General features: G+C 46.3%; 1 protein-coding gene across 1 annotated transcript; it reads right to left on the reverse strand.

Moving 5' to 3' along the window:
• Positions 1-1922: 1922 nt before the first annotated feature.
• LOC144115455 (uncharacterized) lies at positions 1923-7416 on the reverse strand. Its single transcript, XM_077649855.1, has 3 exons — positions 7265-7416; positions 3148-3934; positions 1923-2161 (listed from the first exon to the last, which is right to left on the reverse strand). The coding sequence occupies exons 1-2, from the start codon at positions 7277-7279 to the stop codon at positions 3164-3166; spliced, it is 786 nt and encodes a 261-aa protein (XP_077505981.1). The 5' UTR covers positions 7280-7416; the 3' UTR covers positions 1923-2161; positions 3148-3163.
• Between the last annotated feature and the right edge of the window lie 10177 nt (positions 7417-17593).

Consider the following 17593-nt stretch of genomic DNA (forward strand, 5'->3'; position numbering starts at 1 on the left):
TATACAGCGGGGATGTTTGTGTACTTCAAATCCGGCCGTGGAGGCCGCATCTCGTTTTAACAAAATGAGAAAAATGCTAGCGTACTGAAACCTTGGCACCAGCGAAAACAACCTAACGTGGTAAAAATTTATCCACACCCCTGAACAGTGACGTCCATCGCAACGGCTCCTTTGGCTCTTGCATGGGAAAATTCAGCAAATCTGATATTTAAAGGAGCACGCCCACTTTGAGGCATGCATCAGCAGGAATAATTGTAACACCTTCCGTTACCTGCATAGCAAGAAAGAAGCATTGAGGTGTGATGCCAAAAACTTCAGCTTCATAAAGAAAATTTTGTTTTGAACGTATTTTCCTCCACCTTCCCGGGAACACTGCTGATCACGCAATGATTTGAAAATTCGCTATAGCAACGTGGGATTTCTTATTCAGCAAAGTCTAGAAAACGTGATGATAGCGATGCTTCACTTATTTTCCAAAAATTCCTAATATTTTTGTGGTAGTTCTGGCATATTTAGATTTGCTTGCGCTTTTTTCCTGTGGTATTCAATGTAAAGTTTTAAACCCGGCGTGAAGTCCCGATTCATTAGGTCATTTTTCGAGTTTGAATATCTCCAATATTGAATTTTTCTCGCCAACACTTAATTATGTGTACATTCTTGTGTCAAAGATAACCTTTGGTAGTTAGTTTCTGAAATTTAAAACAGCGCAAATAAAGACTAAGGCTTTCAATAAACTAGACACGAAGGTTTAATCACTGGTGACTATTGTTTTCTTCACGCCCGATTCTTGCTTCCGGGTCATTTTTCGTGCCATTGTAAGTACGACTACGTCGCAGAGGAAGCCACAGTTCAATTTCATGCCGCCTTACGTGTCGTATTGGTTAAAACCACTGCACCAATAGTATATCGCGTGAATGAAACTAGTTGATAAATTCGTCACCCTATCCCTCAGCAACGAAGAAGAACTTTTCCTTGAATGTACATAACTTAGAAAATTGAAATAAAAGTTGGTTGCGACAACCACCGTGCTGTATTAAACAGTCCAGGTGAGCGAACAATTAGAAAGTCTGGCAGCAGAGTAGATCATCGTGGCGTAAATAAGGCTGCCTACTGGAGGGGTATCCGAGAGTAGAATGCTAAAGGGTTATAAGAGGGAACACTGTATCAGAAACGAAACGGCAGTGATTGCGCTCACCCACAAGCGTTCTAGGTGTACGCTCACCAGAAGATCAAAGCTAGCAACCGAGAAATGCCTTCTAAGGAATGGTCTTTATCATGAAGTCTCTTTCACGGAAGACGTCCTTGCCAGATGGCGTGCTTACATTACCAAAGACAATCCTGGCGCTTTAACCAGGTAGAAGTCGACCTAGAGCCAGTTGCTTGCTGGACATGCGACACCAAAGAGCCGCCGACCATCCGGCATCTGCTGTGGCATTGATCTGGTTTGGAACCCACAAGTACAAAACGCAGAGGTCACGCAGTCACTTCATTGAAAAAGTGCACGACGCCACCACCAGTGGTCAACGCCCGTAACATGCTGCTCTCTGTGTAGGACTTCGTCCGCGAAGCCGACATGCTCGGCAGGATGTAACCTGCATTTTCTTACCTGTTTTACTCTGACCCTTGTTCTACGTAGGACAACGTGCAACTCTAGTGAATAAACATATTTTCCTCCTCCTATCATCATATGGGGCAAATGTGGGACTAAAAAAATGAGTTTGCGAGCGGTTTTACCAGCCGACGTATTAGAAATAATTGTAATTTTTTATGTTTTATCCCCCAATGCTTATCTTCAAATGCACGTTTAAGCAATAAAAAGGCAATAAATGAAAAAAGGCAAAAAATGACTTCGTCGTTGATGATGCAACCTTTCGTTTCTTCCTACTGACATTGCGTGTCATCGTTTTCATAGAAGCTCGCCGTAGGGAAAACAGGAACATTTATTGAAACAAGAGTATTCACAGACAAACACAGGCCTTCTGGCGACCATTGAGGGTCGTCTGTTTTCTTGAGACAAGTTATCTTTCATGATATGAGCAAATTTTATTTCGAAGCGTGCTTGTTTTGAAAATGATTAAGTTCCTGGACAGGCAGTGTCGATGAAGAATCCAGCTCTTCGTTGTCGCAGACTCGGTTGGAGTAGGATGGACCAGGCTTTCGGCTATGAGAGTGGAGTAACACGGATTTACAAAGAAAGAATGACAATTTCACAAATTTCCACATTCAGATAAGAATTTTGTTCAGCATGAAGGCGCATTGAAATTTGCGCACTGAAGGTAAATGTTCCACACGCCTGGATCGCAAAACACGCAACAATAAAAAAAATTCAATAGACTTGTGTATATAAACTGGGAATTGACCAACAAAGTCAGTTCGGTATGTTTTTAATTCTAACTGCAGCATAAGTTAATCGATTTATAATGTCAGCAATTAACTCTGTGAAGAGGCACGCGAATTTCAGAAAAATTTCAAAGATATTACAACGAGGACGTACAAATAAAAGCCATTTTCAGTTTATGAACTTTAAAGGCGAATTTCCAAAGTGCGATAATATTTGGCGAGAATCAAAAAGCACTCTTTTACAGCATGCATTGTTATTGCCTTGTGCAAACCGGAAGCCAATCTTAAGACTGGCTCAAGAGCAAAATCTAGCTGCAGATATCATTATTTCAGCAGTTCCAAGTGCTCACCAACTTGCCCTGCAGTAACCACAATTAGGTTTAGTCACTTTTCTGACGAAGCATTTCCTGTTCACAGAGTTTAACTAGCATTTGAGACGTTTTCGAGTACTGATGGACCAGCAGTTAATCGTTTAACGGCTAATTGAGCCTTAGATGGTCGTCCATGTTGCACTTCCAGCTAAGTTGCCCATCATTCCATGGTCCTCCGAACAAATTGCGTAGACCATAAATTCGTGAACAGATATTCCTAACGCTTGCCCATCCCATGGTAGCCCAGGCTATGAATGTTTCACACTACCATCTGTTATGAGCGATGACTGGGTACCCAGTGCACAACAAAACACATATTTGAGGGTGCACTTAAAATACACCCTGAAATAGGTATATATGTATATATTTCTTTTTCAATATGCTTTGATTTTCTCCCGAGGAAATATTGTGTGCAGTTATGATTGCAATAGCATACCATGCAGGGAAGTGGCTCAGCCAACAACGCCGCCAATGTGGCCACCACCGTACTGTCCTCCAGCAGCTCCTCCAGCATGTGCTGCCTTCTCGAAACCGGCTCCTCCGGCCTGGTGACCTGCGCCGTACGCGCTGCCAGCGTTGGCCTGCAGACCGAACGAGGACGACTGGCCATAGGTTGAGGTGTGGCCATACACGCGCTTCTGAGCCTCTCCACCACCATAGTTGAATCCACCCTGACCGTAGCCTCGACCGGCTCCGTAGTATCCGCCTCCATATCCGCCATAGCCAGCACCGCCGTAACCCAGGCCGCCGTAGCCCAGACCACCGTAGCCAAGTCCGCCGTAGCCGAGACCACCGTATCCAAGACCGCCGTAACCTAAACCGCCGTAGCCAGGGCCTCCATAACCGAGGCGACCGTAGCCAAGGCCTCCATAGCCGCCTCCGTATCCTGCTCCATAGCCAAGACCACCGTATCCGAGACCGGCACCATAACCCAGACCTCCGTAGCCGAGACCAGGATAGCCGACGCCTCCGAATCCAAGACCTGGGTAGCCGTAGCCACCGTAGCCAAGGCCTATTCCCGGTCCGTAACCGAGGCCTGGTCCGAAGATGCCGCCGCGGCCCTCGACCTTCTCCTTGCCTTCTTTCTTGCCCTTTCCGTCGGCGGCCGGCTCAGTTGTCGGTGGTTCGGTGCTGCCTGCGGCCGGTGCCTCGGTGGCAGCGACTTCTGGCTCGTCAGCGCACGACACGAAGGCCATCACGGCCAAGCCGACCGCGAGGACCAGCTGGAAATCGGAAACAAAAATGGCGAGGTTTACTCAGATGTGAACCTATGCACTTTCACAGCTGGCTTACAGTTCCTCATATACAAAAAAAGATAATTTTTCTCATGGATGTGCGATAAGGCGTGACACTGTAGCAATGTGCGAAACCTGAGGAATGGAAGCGTTATATGGACGCAGTCTGCTTATTACATTTTTGCGCGCTATAACTGTAACCGCTTGAAAATTGTTAGAGAGACGAACGATTAGTTTCAAGAGCCACGTCCTACCGCGGTCTACAAATATCGCTGTATGTATTGGGAATTTAATTCCTTGGTAGACAAGGATCAGTGAATGAAAGAAACAAGGTTGCTCTTCTGTCAGCCTATGCCACCGAGTTGAATGCAATTTTAGTTGCACCGCACTTTGTGCTATGTGGTCTGCTTTATTTTACTGTCATTTTCTGAATAAGCCAGCTTCTATTTCGCCGCCTCTTTCGGGAATTAATTTCTGCAAACTTTCGTCATAATGAATATGCTGTAAGTTTCGTCATTGTCGCATTGCATACTGAAAAAAATTACGAGATCTGGCCTGATACTTTCACAAGGTGAAAAGTGGGGCTGGTTGGTGTACGATCTTGCGGCGAAAAACAGCACTTACACGAGACAAATAAGTGTGTCCCCACTCTCGTCTGAGTTGTGTCAGCACCTTTTTCGCCGCAAGATCTGGCCTGAGTGCGCAAAGTTTGAAAGTGCAAGGGAACAAGCATATATGGGTTAAACTTTTCTTATTGTCCTGTGTATCCTACTGCATCCATTCTGTAGAATGTCAACCTGACGCTCCCCAACGAACTGGAGGCAGACTGTCCGGTCATTTAAGCGTTTATACTGGTAAAATCAGTCTAATGCGCTGAATAGTATTTCAGGTGCGTTTTATCTGCTGTCTACGCAAAATGAATAGCCATACGGGCTGCATCAGTGTGTCTCTTCACGTACAGTAATACTCTTTAGTGATCTTCTCCCTGCAGAGCGTATGAAAGCGGTTATGAGCGAGCCGAAGAGGTCGTGGGCTGCGGTAGAAATTCGCAACAAAAGATGCCCTTCATGCAAATCTTTCCGCAAAAACATGACCTCCAAGGATGCGAGCTTTTAAGCAAAAAACGCCTTGCCAGCAGCAGTTGCTGCTTTTCTGTGGCTTCACCCGTGGCTGTTGTCAATTAGTGTTGCCGTGAACGACAACTAATTTTTTTTTACTCGTGATGCGCGTAATAAATCCGCTCACACAAAAATCGTCAGTACATCGTGGGCACTATTTTTGTGGCCACTGTAGATCAAGTGTTTCTGAGCACGTAAGATCAGGGGCATATAGAGTGACTGCGCTGCTTCATGGGTGTTGCCCCTCTTTGGACGCAGGTCTGTGTGATTATCAACGTCACAATTCGATTCAGATGGCCTGTACTCGGAAATTATGTGCTGTTCACAGAGCCTATCGTGTGTTTTTTTTTTTCCTTTCTTTGACTTTACACGAGTTAACGCTCCTGATCTACGAAGGCTTAATCACGATTTTTTCGCATTCTCCTTTCATGTGTGCTAAAGCTTCGCTCACATTAGTGCTGCCTTCTACAAGCTTTGAATAATCTAGTGCTCGCTTGGAATAAAAAGCACGCACAACTGCCCCGCTTTGTTATTAATTACCTTTGTTGCTTTCTTCTGACGGCGAGCACCTTTAACAAGTTCTACTGCTGTTCGTTGAACTATTACGGTGGAAATATTTTTATTTTTCAGCCCGATAGGACGCTTTAGTAAAAAGAGGTCTCAAGTAGGAAGCTTGTTTGTTCTTAGCCACATCTTACACCATTGTACGCTGAAGAAATTGCGAGCGACCACTTGCACACAGCCGGTGATATTGGCCCAGTCAAACGTTTGAGTTTATCCAGGCGCCATGCCTACCACAACTAACAATTTTTTTCTCTTTGGTTTTGGTTTCTTTGAAATTCGTCCCTCATATAAGTCGGAAACCAATTTGTTGCAACGTTTAGCCCTCTCGCGATATGCGGGCTCCTTGTCTGTAGTTGTCTTACACTGCCCTTTCTCGCTATCCGAAACGAGAGCGTAATTTTAACCACTTAACCAAAAATATTTTGCCGAATTTTGGTTGTCGTGTGAAGAAAATTTCAGTTTTCCGCAGAGGCCACTAAGAGCACTAATTCGAGCGCATCGCGCAAAGTTCGATGCGTCGGAGCCTAACCGGCAGCAAACAAATTCTGTTACTACTATTTGATCTCTTTGTGTGTACACACTTGCTCTACTTCCTGCGTTCATAATAGTCAGAAAAATTGAAGATGCACATCACGGAGCACATTAATTAATCACTGCCTAAACGATATACCTATTATCACAGTTCATTTCATTTTCTTTTATCGAGCTACATGCTGGCCCTGGTTATGCTGCGCTTCATCCATCTCGCGGCGCTGAATCCTTTCTTTTCGCATTGCCCTGAATTAACGCAAGGAACTTCTCCATCAGAAATTCATAAGCGCCTACTTTTAAGGTTTCTGGTGTGCCTTAAACCTATTACATTTCCAGCAGTCCCTTTACACTTCGCGAAGTCGCATGGCAACATTTCTAAATTAAATATTGACTTTAGCGCCTGAGCATTTTACCCTCTAATTTTCTGCTAGACCACTTTGAGATCCCAATACAGGCCTTTGTGGCTTAAAGGGACACTGAGGACAACGCCGTTCAGTTTATGTTCTTGGTGAATATCGACTATAACGCGGTAGAGGCTTGCTTCTGGGGTCCACGTCCGCAAAAACTATGTCGACGCACCGCAGTTTACTCACGAAATCGGCCGAAATACATCTGTATTTCGGTCTCCGTTCTTTTCTATCCTATAAAATCTCCATTTTCGATGCTGGTCTCTTCGTAATCAGAATGCGGTCGCCTATCGGCACAGGTTAAATATAATCTGTCTTCACAGTCCCTTTAAAGCACTACTCATCGTCGACACCAGCTAAACCCGCTCACAACGAACTACCAGTTCGCTTTGAGTAGGTCGCAGAGCTGGCTTTCACTACGGCCTTCCCAACTCGGTTTGTTCGCTGAAAGCGCTCAAACTCTGCATTTCTCTTCAGAAATGCGCCTCGCAAGCTGCAGCGGCGAGGACAGGCGGCAGAGAGAAGCAAAGGAACACTAGTACAAACCCGGAATCGTTTGTACTGATGTGCCCCTCTGCTTTTCCGACGGTATAGGCTGCAGTGTGCGAGACGTTGCTCGGAGTGCCAACTCCGTTGAGCGCAGAGCGAAACGCTCGAGCAGGAGCGCGTACGCCGTCAGACCGTCCAGGTGCACTTACCGCTGCCTTCATCATGTCGTCAGGTTGAGATCACACGAAGAAGAGTCGACCGAGGGTGCGCGTGTGGTGCAGCGAAAACCTCTCGTTCCTCGCACCGCTTGGAGATGGTGTCCCTTCAGAGGTTACCGCGGCCCTTATATACACGACCCACGCTGCCTCATCGCACTCGCACACGCGCGTATTCTAACACAAACACACACACACACACACACTAGGTAGCTTTCACCCTCTTGTTTTTTTCATTCAAGGCTGCCGGCGTGGTTGTGCTGGTGACGCCGCCCACCTCGCCTTTTCTTACGTTCTCCCTTTGCCAAGTCAACTTCTGCCCCCCCCCCCCCCGTCCTCCTCGCACCGATCGTATTGGCACGGGCAACGACGCCGTTGCACCGCGGCTGTCGTCGACTCAGGAGCTCTCTGCCCCCTTCACCCCCTCGGCGCCGCTAATAACACTCGGAAGAGAAGAGGGAGAGAACGTCGGGGTTTGTCCCGCCGCTCGTTTCCAACTTGCGGCGCGGCGGGTCGGCGGCGGGCGCTGCGCAGGTGAATTTCGGCTGTGTTTCGCGAGAAAGCAGGATGCGAATAATGACTATTGCGCCCAGACCGGTTGCGCTGGAGATACCTTCCTGAGTAGCGCGGTGCAACAATGGGCTCCCTCTGAAGTGTTATCACGATGTAATTAGCTTCATCGCGCTCTTACTTTAAGAAGTTCGCAATATATATATATATATATATATATATATATATATATATATATATATATATATATATATATATATATATATATATATATATATATATATATATATATATATATATATATATATATATATATATATTGCCTTGCTGCAATGCTCCTATCGTTTTTTCATCAAATGAGACGCAGATGAGGTGACAAATATCCCGCCGTGGCACGATTTTACGCTGGCGCGTAGGTTAAGTTATTTCTTCTTGAATCAACGTTCCATTCCCTGGTGTAACGTTTAGATTACAGTCACGACTTTCTATGGAGTACTTATTTTTTAAGGCCAAATATTTTACTAAAAATTTGGACTGGTCATCTTTAGAGCAGCCGTTATATAATTCATTCATTCATTCATTCATTCATTCATTCATTCATTCATTCATTCATTCATTCATTCATTCAATCATTCATCCATTGTTATGGGGCTCGGCTGCTGACCCGAAAGGCGGTCGAATTTCAATGGAGGCGAAATTCTAGATGTCCGTGTAATGTGCGATGTCAGTGCACCTTAAAGAACCCCAGGTGGTCGAAATTTCCGGATCCTTTCACTACGGTGTCCCTCATAGCGTGAGTCGCATTGGCACGTTAAACCCCCTAAACCAAACCAAACCATTCATTCATTCATTCATTCATTCATTCATTCATTCATTCATTCATTCATTCATTCATTCATTCATTCATTCATTCATTTGCAAGCCGATATAATGAAGGTTTATACAGAGTGCTTTCATGTTACGGGCAGAAAACATTGGTCCTTAATTGATGGCGTCAAATCTCGTTGGTATCAATTTCCCAAGCATCCCAAAGTATCAGTAGTATTAAAATTTGGTTTAACCGAACGAAACAAAAACACCTCAACCAAAGGGAAAAATGCATTTTTTAAATTCAATTTTGATAATATTTCTGATGAAGCATTTGATTATCTTCAGTTAGGCTTCTCTTTCGTTGTGCGGGAGATTCTCGGAGCTCAAGGAGCATCGCAGAACATCGCCGGTCTTTTGGCTGTCGCCCCCATACGCCGTTTGAATTGTCCCTGTTCAATTAATTCAAAGCATTTGCTTTTTCAATGGTGTCGTCGACTGTCCCGATTGTCTACATAGCGAAGTGTACCTTAACAAAGGTGTGCGTCCATTCGCTGACTACAGATTTGTTCTTGTTTTCAGTTGCCTAACCGTCTAGGAGGATCTTGGATTTGGTGTCCAAATGTACAGTCTTCGTCAAAAGTCTTAAGGCCACAGCGGTGACCTTTAACGAAATGAATGTTGCTAGAATGCTCCATATATCGGATCATTCAAAACACAGGTCAATCAGGAAGCTTGTCTACCGCAAGAAGAAACTTACTGCTGGCATTTCAAGGTCGCCCCGCCGCGGTGGCTCAGTGGTTAGGGCGCTCGACTACTGATCCGGAGTTCCCGGGTTCGAACCCGACCGCGGCGGCTGCGTTTTTATGGAGGAAAAACGCTAAGGCGCCCGTGTGCTGTGCGATGTCAGTGCACGTTAAAGATCCCCAGGTGGTCGAAATCATTCCGGAGCCCTCCACTACGGCACCTATTCTTCCTTCCTTCTTTCACTCCCTCCTTTATCCCTTTTCTTACGGCGCGGTTCAGGTGTCCAACGATATATGAGACAGATACTGCGCGATTTCCTTTCCCCCCAAAAAACCAATTATTATTATTATTATTTCAAGGTCACTTGGTCTTTAATATTGCCGTAATGGCTCTGTTATGCGGCTGAAGCGAAACGCGTTTTGCCTTGAGACTTTTGACCAGGACTGTACATACTTGCAGAAGCATTTAGCGACGCTGGCCGTGCATATGCATGGTTGCATGACAGAGGCGCTGTTGTGCCTAAGACATTCCCTTCTTCACTGTAGCCGGCCCGACTGGCCTCTGATGCTCAACCGGCAGGTCCACCAATACATATCAGCCACCACTGCTCGAGGAAACGCTGGCTTTATTTTGAAATTGAAGGCATTGTGCACGACACAGTCAGGGCGGAACTTTTGAAATATATTGCTCATCCAAAGTCTGTGTCACTATGTTCATATCGTCTAGATTTTACTGTATTCTTCAGATATTTTCGGAGAGTGTACGAATTACATATGACAACACGCGCCGGCTAGCCTGTGCGTACGGACGCTCCTCTATCTGGGCCCTATTGTTGTGGCGTTCCCCAAGCGTGTCTAGGCCTAAAAATTTAGCACGGATACATAGTAAAATTATTTGAAGACTCCAAGTGCTTAAAGGAGCATAGACACCAAGTTTAGTTGTATGTTTTCTTCTTTCATATGACGCTTTAGCTATTAAAATGCATTGTTTATCATGTGTATTCGTCTACGACCACTAAATAATTTAAAATTAAATCTCTTCTTGGTGATTTTTTCGGTTTCGGTTTCATGGACTAAATGATAGCTGTGATGTACTGTTAGAGTTCAGGTCACGTGATCCGCGAAAAAAACTGAAATATAGTCTCTGATTCGTAGTTTTAATTAATGAAAAACTTTAAACACTTAAACCAGCCTGCTTCGAGAACTGTAATGACAATAAACGACGCATCAAAAGTTGTGTTGGCTTTTTTCCACGCCTCTCGTGAAGTAAACATTAACTACAGCTCACAGCCATCGTCCGGGTGATGAAGATGAAACCGGAACAGCATCAAGAAGAAATTCGATTATAAATTATTTAGCAGTCGTAGGCGAATGTCATGAGGTGATTCTTTTATACTAACGTCTAATGCATCATTTGAAAAAAGAAAACACAAAACCGAAAATTTGATGTCTATAGTCCTTTGATATGGAGACCGGAGAGGCCATGTCAGCTTGTCACTTAGCGCTTGAAGATTGTTCATGGCAAGTAAAGTTTTGCAGAGGACATCGGTTGTTTGATGGTGGAAGACCAGGGATGAAGAAAGTCATTTGCTCTTGCTAAGCAGGGCTGCATATCGAATGACCGGCAGGACAAGACATAGAGAGAGAGGGGTATCTTCGGGAGATGTGCGGGAGGAATGTTTCCTGAATATGATTCTCTCATTGTAAGAAGGCTCGCTTCCGGATGCCGTCGGACATGCGGCGTGTGGTTCATTCTGACGCCTGATATATTCAAAGGCTGGAAGTCAGTATGCTTGGAGAGGCTTCTTTAATATTTACTTTACCTCTTCATTACTCCGTTTTTTTAAAGGAAAACATATGGTTTCATACATGAAACTGAGAAATGTGAGGGACCATGCGCTTGCAAAAACTGACACCTCCCTGTCAATTAAGGATAGGATGAATAGTCAGGTGAAGAAAAATGCTCAGGTAAAGTGCTCAAATCAATTTCTCTTTCCTGTTTCTGCAGTGACGTTCTTTGTAGCTGCGCAAAGCGGAGCATAAATAAATGACTCGTGCAAGCATGTCCCGTTCCGGATGCAGTTTCTCTTCAGCGGTCCCGTTCACGGCATTGCGACATTTCGATGTATAGGCCTAGCGTCCTTGCATGCGAGAGTGCTGCTTATTTCTTCCCCGCTTCGTCTGTTCTGATCCCGGGAAGCCCCTTGGGCGAAAAATGAAAACCAGATTAAAAAAAAAAACACAGACGTCGAGCTCGTGCAAGCCCTTTCTTCTTCTTTCTATTTACATAATTTGCAATGGGTGCACAGTCCACTTTGTCGCTGTGGTGGGTGGTCGTCGGAGAAGAGATCTTCCACTCCTGGGCACTCCTGCCACCGTCACGTGTTCGCCAGACCTGACGACGAGCTCCAAGAGCGCGCATGGGGATGGCGAAGGAATACAAACACAAAGACGAGTTGCGCGGCCGGGCCATTTGTCGTTTCCCTGTGGGCGTCCGGTGAAAAAACCCAGGGTGAAGAAACGCCCGCGCAGAAAGCATGGGCGCTTGCCGGAGGCTGCAGTGCATGCAGTGTTTTAAAGAAGCAAAAGAAAAATAATTAGAGGAATCGTGAAAAGCCGAAAGGCGACGCGCGGACGTGACTGCACCGTCCGCCAATCAGCTACATATGGCCCCTGCTACACCAGCCCCAGCGTGAGAGCTAAAGGCCAGACGCGATTTGTCAACAGCCTCTCCCGCGCAGCTTGAAAGCCAAACTTTTTGTGCTGTGGTGTCGATAACCCCGCGTGTCTTGGTGCATAGAATGTCGTCGTTTATAGCAAAGGGCACCGGTCGTGAAAAAGCAAGAACTCACGTCGGGTGATCCCTGCTGAGAGGAAACCCTGCGCACTACAGAGCTCCCATTTGAGCATGCTATGAGGGCGACTAAGGTTGTTCAGCTCTAGCCTTGAAGGAGCGTACATGAGAGGACACTCACTGCTGCGGCGTCTTCTCTGAAACTATTACAGTGCCGAAAGTTTTTGTTTATCGATTATTACCACAGCTACGAAAATAGAAGATTGATAGGTTAATGGATAACTCGTGAGGTGTGATGTCCCTTTCTTGGGAAAAGGGGATATATTGGAGTTTAAGCTGCTGAAGACACTGAATACTGAATGCACGCGCATGGTGGGGCTTCCAGAGTGTTCACGAACCAGAGGATAGTAATGTAGTTTTTACAATTACAAAACGCGTCACCTCAGCGAATGTATAATGTGACATCTGCAATTCGAAAGCGTTGCTCTAAAGACCCCTTCTTTCTATCCTTTTATCAGTAGCTGCTATCGCCTGTGACATCAGAGTTGACAGCTAGCAAGCCATGCAGCGGCAAGCTACGCTATCAAAGGAGGGAGTGAGCAATGGCGAATAGGAAAGATAAGTCTGACGAAGAGTGGCTCGCAACCAAGACCCCATTGTTACTTCGTAGGACATACGGAGGCTTTTTAATGCCTCGCTGTTTTGAACAGCATAGAATAGAAATTGGATTATGCTGCTCTCATACAACGCAAACAGCGAGGGCAGATGCTTGTGTTAACCGGCAAGATATCTATGTAACACACAGCACAGAGAACGCAGACTAAAAAGAAAAACGCACAGATACAGCCCTTACTTTCGACGCGACCGTAAACAGAGTTTTCGTCTAACACGTACTCCATTTGCCTATCCCTGCCTGCTCAATCCGTTTGGGTGAGTAAGTTGCAGCTACAGGCTCAGGACAAAGAGCTCACTCAATGAGCAAAGTGCTACTGCATAAGGCGAGCAGTCAGTCCTGCATTATTTCACTCGTTTTGAGATCATTCGTAAGACATCAGTGAAGCGGTTAGCTGAAGATCAAGCGGGAGACCTCTATTTCATTTTCTTCTCGCAAGAGATGCCAGTAGTGTATATTTTACGCATGCAATGCAGCGTAAAAATTGCAGTCACCGACGACAACGGTGCCCGCATTGAGAATGACGACTAACAAAGGTGTAGTGATGCAAGCTTCCTTTCACAGCTTTCAGCGCTGCGCAATATATAGAAGCATTTTTCTGTGCCCCGAGTGGCCTATCCCGATTGGCCTCAATGTACCATATCTTTCGTTTCGCAGCACCGCATCGCCGTCAGGCATAGAGGATAGAGATGGGGCGCGTGCTTACACGGCTCTTGAACAAAGCATGAAGCCATGTTCAGCTTTCTTGGACACCACTTCCAGTTGTGGGGCACTTGTAGAACATAGTAAGAGAATGTTATGAGCGAATGGATGCGAATGGTCTAATTTTCCGATGAGTAGCAAAATCTTGCTTTTAAAGCTTGTACTGCGCACACGCACAGTAGTTCAAACTGCCATAGAAAGCCAATGGGTGCGGTTTCGGCAATAACTAGCTGCAAAGTACAAGTTGCCCGAGGTGGAATCTGCGGGTATATTGATTTTCATGCTGCAATATTGCCATATGAGAAATAAATTGTGTTCATAAACAACTTCCTTTTGAAAAAAAAAAATGCGCTCGCACAGAATTTATGGGCATGATCTTCCAGCCAGCTGCAGCAATGATCGGCGCAAATCGCATATGCTCCACTGAGGCGCTTTAGTACTAAGCTCGTCCGCTCCACGCTACGATTACGTAGTGAAACTAACCTATCCGTAATCCCTACAAAGGGGTTCACAGTTTCCTTTTTAATTTGCATACCCCAACCAATCGTGCAGAGCGCAACCTCCACACAAGCTTCTTTCATACCGGCACCTGTGTGCAGAAAACTAGAAATCCGATGTTTACATTTATCCCTGCATGAAATGAAGCACGCTCAACTGTCAGGGACGCTGGTCGGCTGGTAATTACGCTTCGTCAACCAGAGCGCTGCATGGTACCCTCCATGCCACTTGTCTCATTGGTTAATCGGCTTTCGTTTTTTTTCTTCTTATTTTGTCCGTTCCACGGAGCTCGCGTCGTTTCCTCCCGAATTTCGCCGTGCACGATCTGCGCAACGTAACACTAGATGGAGCCAGAATTTCGTAGAGGTTTCCGATCCCTGCCCCTCAAGGACTGCTACCCAACCTTGGGATACATTCGTGGGTTGATTAAAACCCTCGCTTTTTTTTCATGTACTTAGCATGCTGCGTTGTTCCTGCACGATAAACCCGGACATATAATGTCCCTATTGGCCGGCGCTCGTACGTGCGGGAAAGGAAAGAACAGGTTTAAGAAAGTATCTCGAACGCGTTGGTACCAAGACGCCGTGAAAGAAGCCGTTTTCTCTCATGTATGCTAATGAGGCACGGACGGACAACACAGGAAGCTCTCTTTAGCTGGACCTTGGAAGTCACCCCTGTACGGGAGTCACACTGAGGTCCAGCCGCCTAAAGTCAACAAGTTCTTGACAATAAATGTTGTTTCTCTCTCTTCTCTCATGTGATCGCCTCACTATCACAGGTGGGTCACCTGTGCTGCACTGATGCTTCTTCTGACGTGTTTCCATGGTAACTGTACTTAGTACAGCGCAAAGAAAGCCCGCTCTTCTTCAACGGTTTGTATTTGCGGATGATTTAGCTTTTCTTCGGGAGGGGAACGCGCAAACACAGCCATAGGCTGAACTGGCTACCGGTACAGTACGACTTACCTGGTCCTTGCTTTCGTGTAAAAAAAAAAGGGCAGAAAATATTTTTTTTATTTCGACACCAGATGTCGCTGCTGCAGTTTTCGTTCGTGTTTCCGTGCGTTAAATTAAAAGCGCCGGTGTGACGCACAGCGTAACGCCCCGCACAGTGCTTGCGCATAGCGCACGTAAGCGCTTGTACGCTATACTTAGACTGGCTACTAGCCTGCTTTTCTCTGTGCGGTGAGGAGGAGCTGCTTACGCCTGCCGTAGCATGGACGAAACTAAAGCCTACTATAGCAGAAACTGGTCAGGCAGCATAAAAACACTTGTTAAGCCGTTTTCCTTTGTCCTGAAGTGTCGCAAGTTGGTCCTACCGCTGCAGATGGCGTTGTTGCCGGTTCACGACGCTGAATATTTACGCTTACACTGCAGGAAACAGTTGCCTGGAAAAAGGCAGTCGAAGTTTCTCTCGGTGGATTTTCTGCAAGGCTACAATACAATCGGAATTGAGAGTGCAGGAAAGAGCAACGTCAATCGGCAAAGAACGGTCCGCTGAGTCAGTAAGCTCAAGATAAACAAAATGGGCCACTTCAACACCGAACGCCACTGCTTCGTGTTTCTCGACCAGCGTCCCCTCTATGAGGACGTAGAACCCCCGGACCACCGCATGCCCCAGACCAGCAGGGAGGGGCTATGATGACCGCGAGCTGCACATCCTCTCCAGGTCGCGCTCTACGGCACTGTCTTGAACTTTTGTTGGCCAAGTGTCTCTTTCATATTCTTTAAAGACGGCCCTCAATGGTATGCTGCGAGTCGCCCCTGGCTCACGTTCCCACGTTAATGTTACGCTTGTCATCCGTTTTCCGTGATCGAATCTTCGGAAGCAGCCGAGAAGCGAGTTTTGAAACACGAAGCGATGGTCAGAGAGGAGGAGTTAAAGGGGCGCGCTAGGCAGCGCGCTTCGGCCCAGCTGTTGCTCCGTAACTCGCTCTTGAACCGGTTCCCACTTTCGGCATGCCCGTGGCCCGCGGCGGCCGCTTTCGTGACGAGGAGTGCATGGACGTCGAAGGCAAGAAAGGGTTTCCTCGCCAATGGGATGAGCTTTGTTCCACCAGCGTGCACGCGCGCACTGTTTTGCCAGCCGCCCCTGGAGGAGAAAGCGGTTTGTGCCGGAGAGATCCGGACTGGGCGGGCTTCGCACGAGAGTCAGTGGCCCCGTGCAAGTTACGTTGCCCCCTGCTATAACGCAGCAGGACCTTTGTACCACCGAACCTACTTGAGTTTCATCGAGTTTTTTTTTTTTTTTCCCCCTCAGCCAACTTGTTACCTCAGCTCGAATTCATGCTTGCCTTTTCAGCCGGTGTACTGTGCGCCAAGAGCCCTTGATTTCTGTTCCGGACGATGTTTTCGCGTGAAATTGAGCACTGACTCCTTATATTTCTGTAAATATGTCGTCATAGGTAAGAAATTTCTATGAAGAAGTTCTTACTGTTTTGCAGCTTCTGAGAGCTAATTTTGCTTGACAGTTCTTGGCGCCATTGCTCATTTTTCTGCCGCTGCTGACTGTTTCTGCAAACCGCTTAAAGCTCACCATTTCTCAGCACTGCCGCTACAAGGCATTACAGACCCTCTTGGTTCCCACTACAAGCACACACTGCCATGGCATTGAGCACCGCGGAGTATCCTAGCAAGGCATTAATAGGGGCTAGTTGCTTGTTCAATGGGCGGGGGATTGCGCTAAACCGGTTACGACAAAAAAAAAGGAAACACGCACACGAAGGAACGATTAGACAGAAGAAGCGCGCCGCTTCATCTTTCTAATCGTTCCGTCGGTAGGACCCGCCCATGGAGCGCATTGCTCTTGAGTATTTGCAGCTGATATAATCAGTCGTGGTCCCGACGAAACGAATCTTCTACGGCTGATGCGCCTCTGGTTCTTCGTGCATCGTGCTCAAAGAAACGGCATGCAGTAGTTGCGAATGAACTTCGCATGTACCAGGCTTGTGATCATCATCAGGGTGTTTTTCTTCTGAGCCACTTACCGAGAATATTTTACACGCTCTGCCCAAAGAGTGGCCTCCCAAACGTGTATCCTACGTTGTGCTGCCGCGGTGATCTTCCTAAGTGTCAAGCTAATAAATTCGCATGGTCATAAGCTCATGCCCCTTCCTTTATCGACCGCTGCCGGTTCACTGAAGCCGTTGCTTAACTTTAAAAACTCCACACTTTTTAAACACTTTTTCGGCTTGAGGGTTTATGCAAGTAACTATATCAAATCTCAAGAAGTCACCGACGGGCGCAATTCTCGTTGCCAATATGCGTGCACGGGGCTTTCTCTGATGTTACCGCGTCATCGTCCAAAATAACATGCATTTTAACTACGGATTTCTGGCACGAACAACATTTCACCAGCTAGTCCCTTGAAAACGCCCTCACACGTACGGCCACGACAAAAACAGACTCATTCTTTGATGATAAAAACGGCGTGTACACATGTGTTTTTATTCATTCAAGAAATAAATTAGTGGGGTGACTGTTATCTGGAAAAAAGGGTCGGTTGAAGTGTGGTCCGGCCGTAGGGTAAATACGCGCTGGAGTTGTGAGTGGCGCGATTTGAGGGAAAAACATAGCGAAAACAATAATCAACCA

Source organism: Amblyomma americanum, chromosome 1, assembly GCF_052857255.1.
Source record: "Amblyomma americanum isolate KBUSLIRL-KWMA chromosome 1, ASM5285725v1, whole genome shotgun sequence".
NCBI classification, from domain to species: domain Eukaryota; kingdom Metazoa; phylum Arthropoda; class Arachnida; order Ixodida; family Ixodidae; genus Amblyomma; species Amblyomma americanum.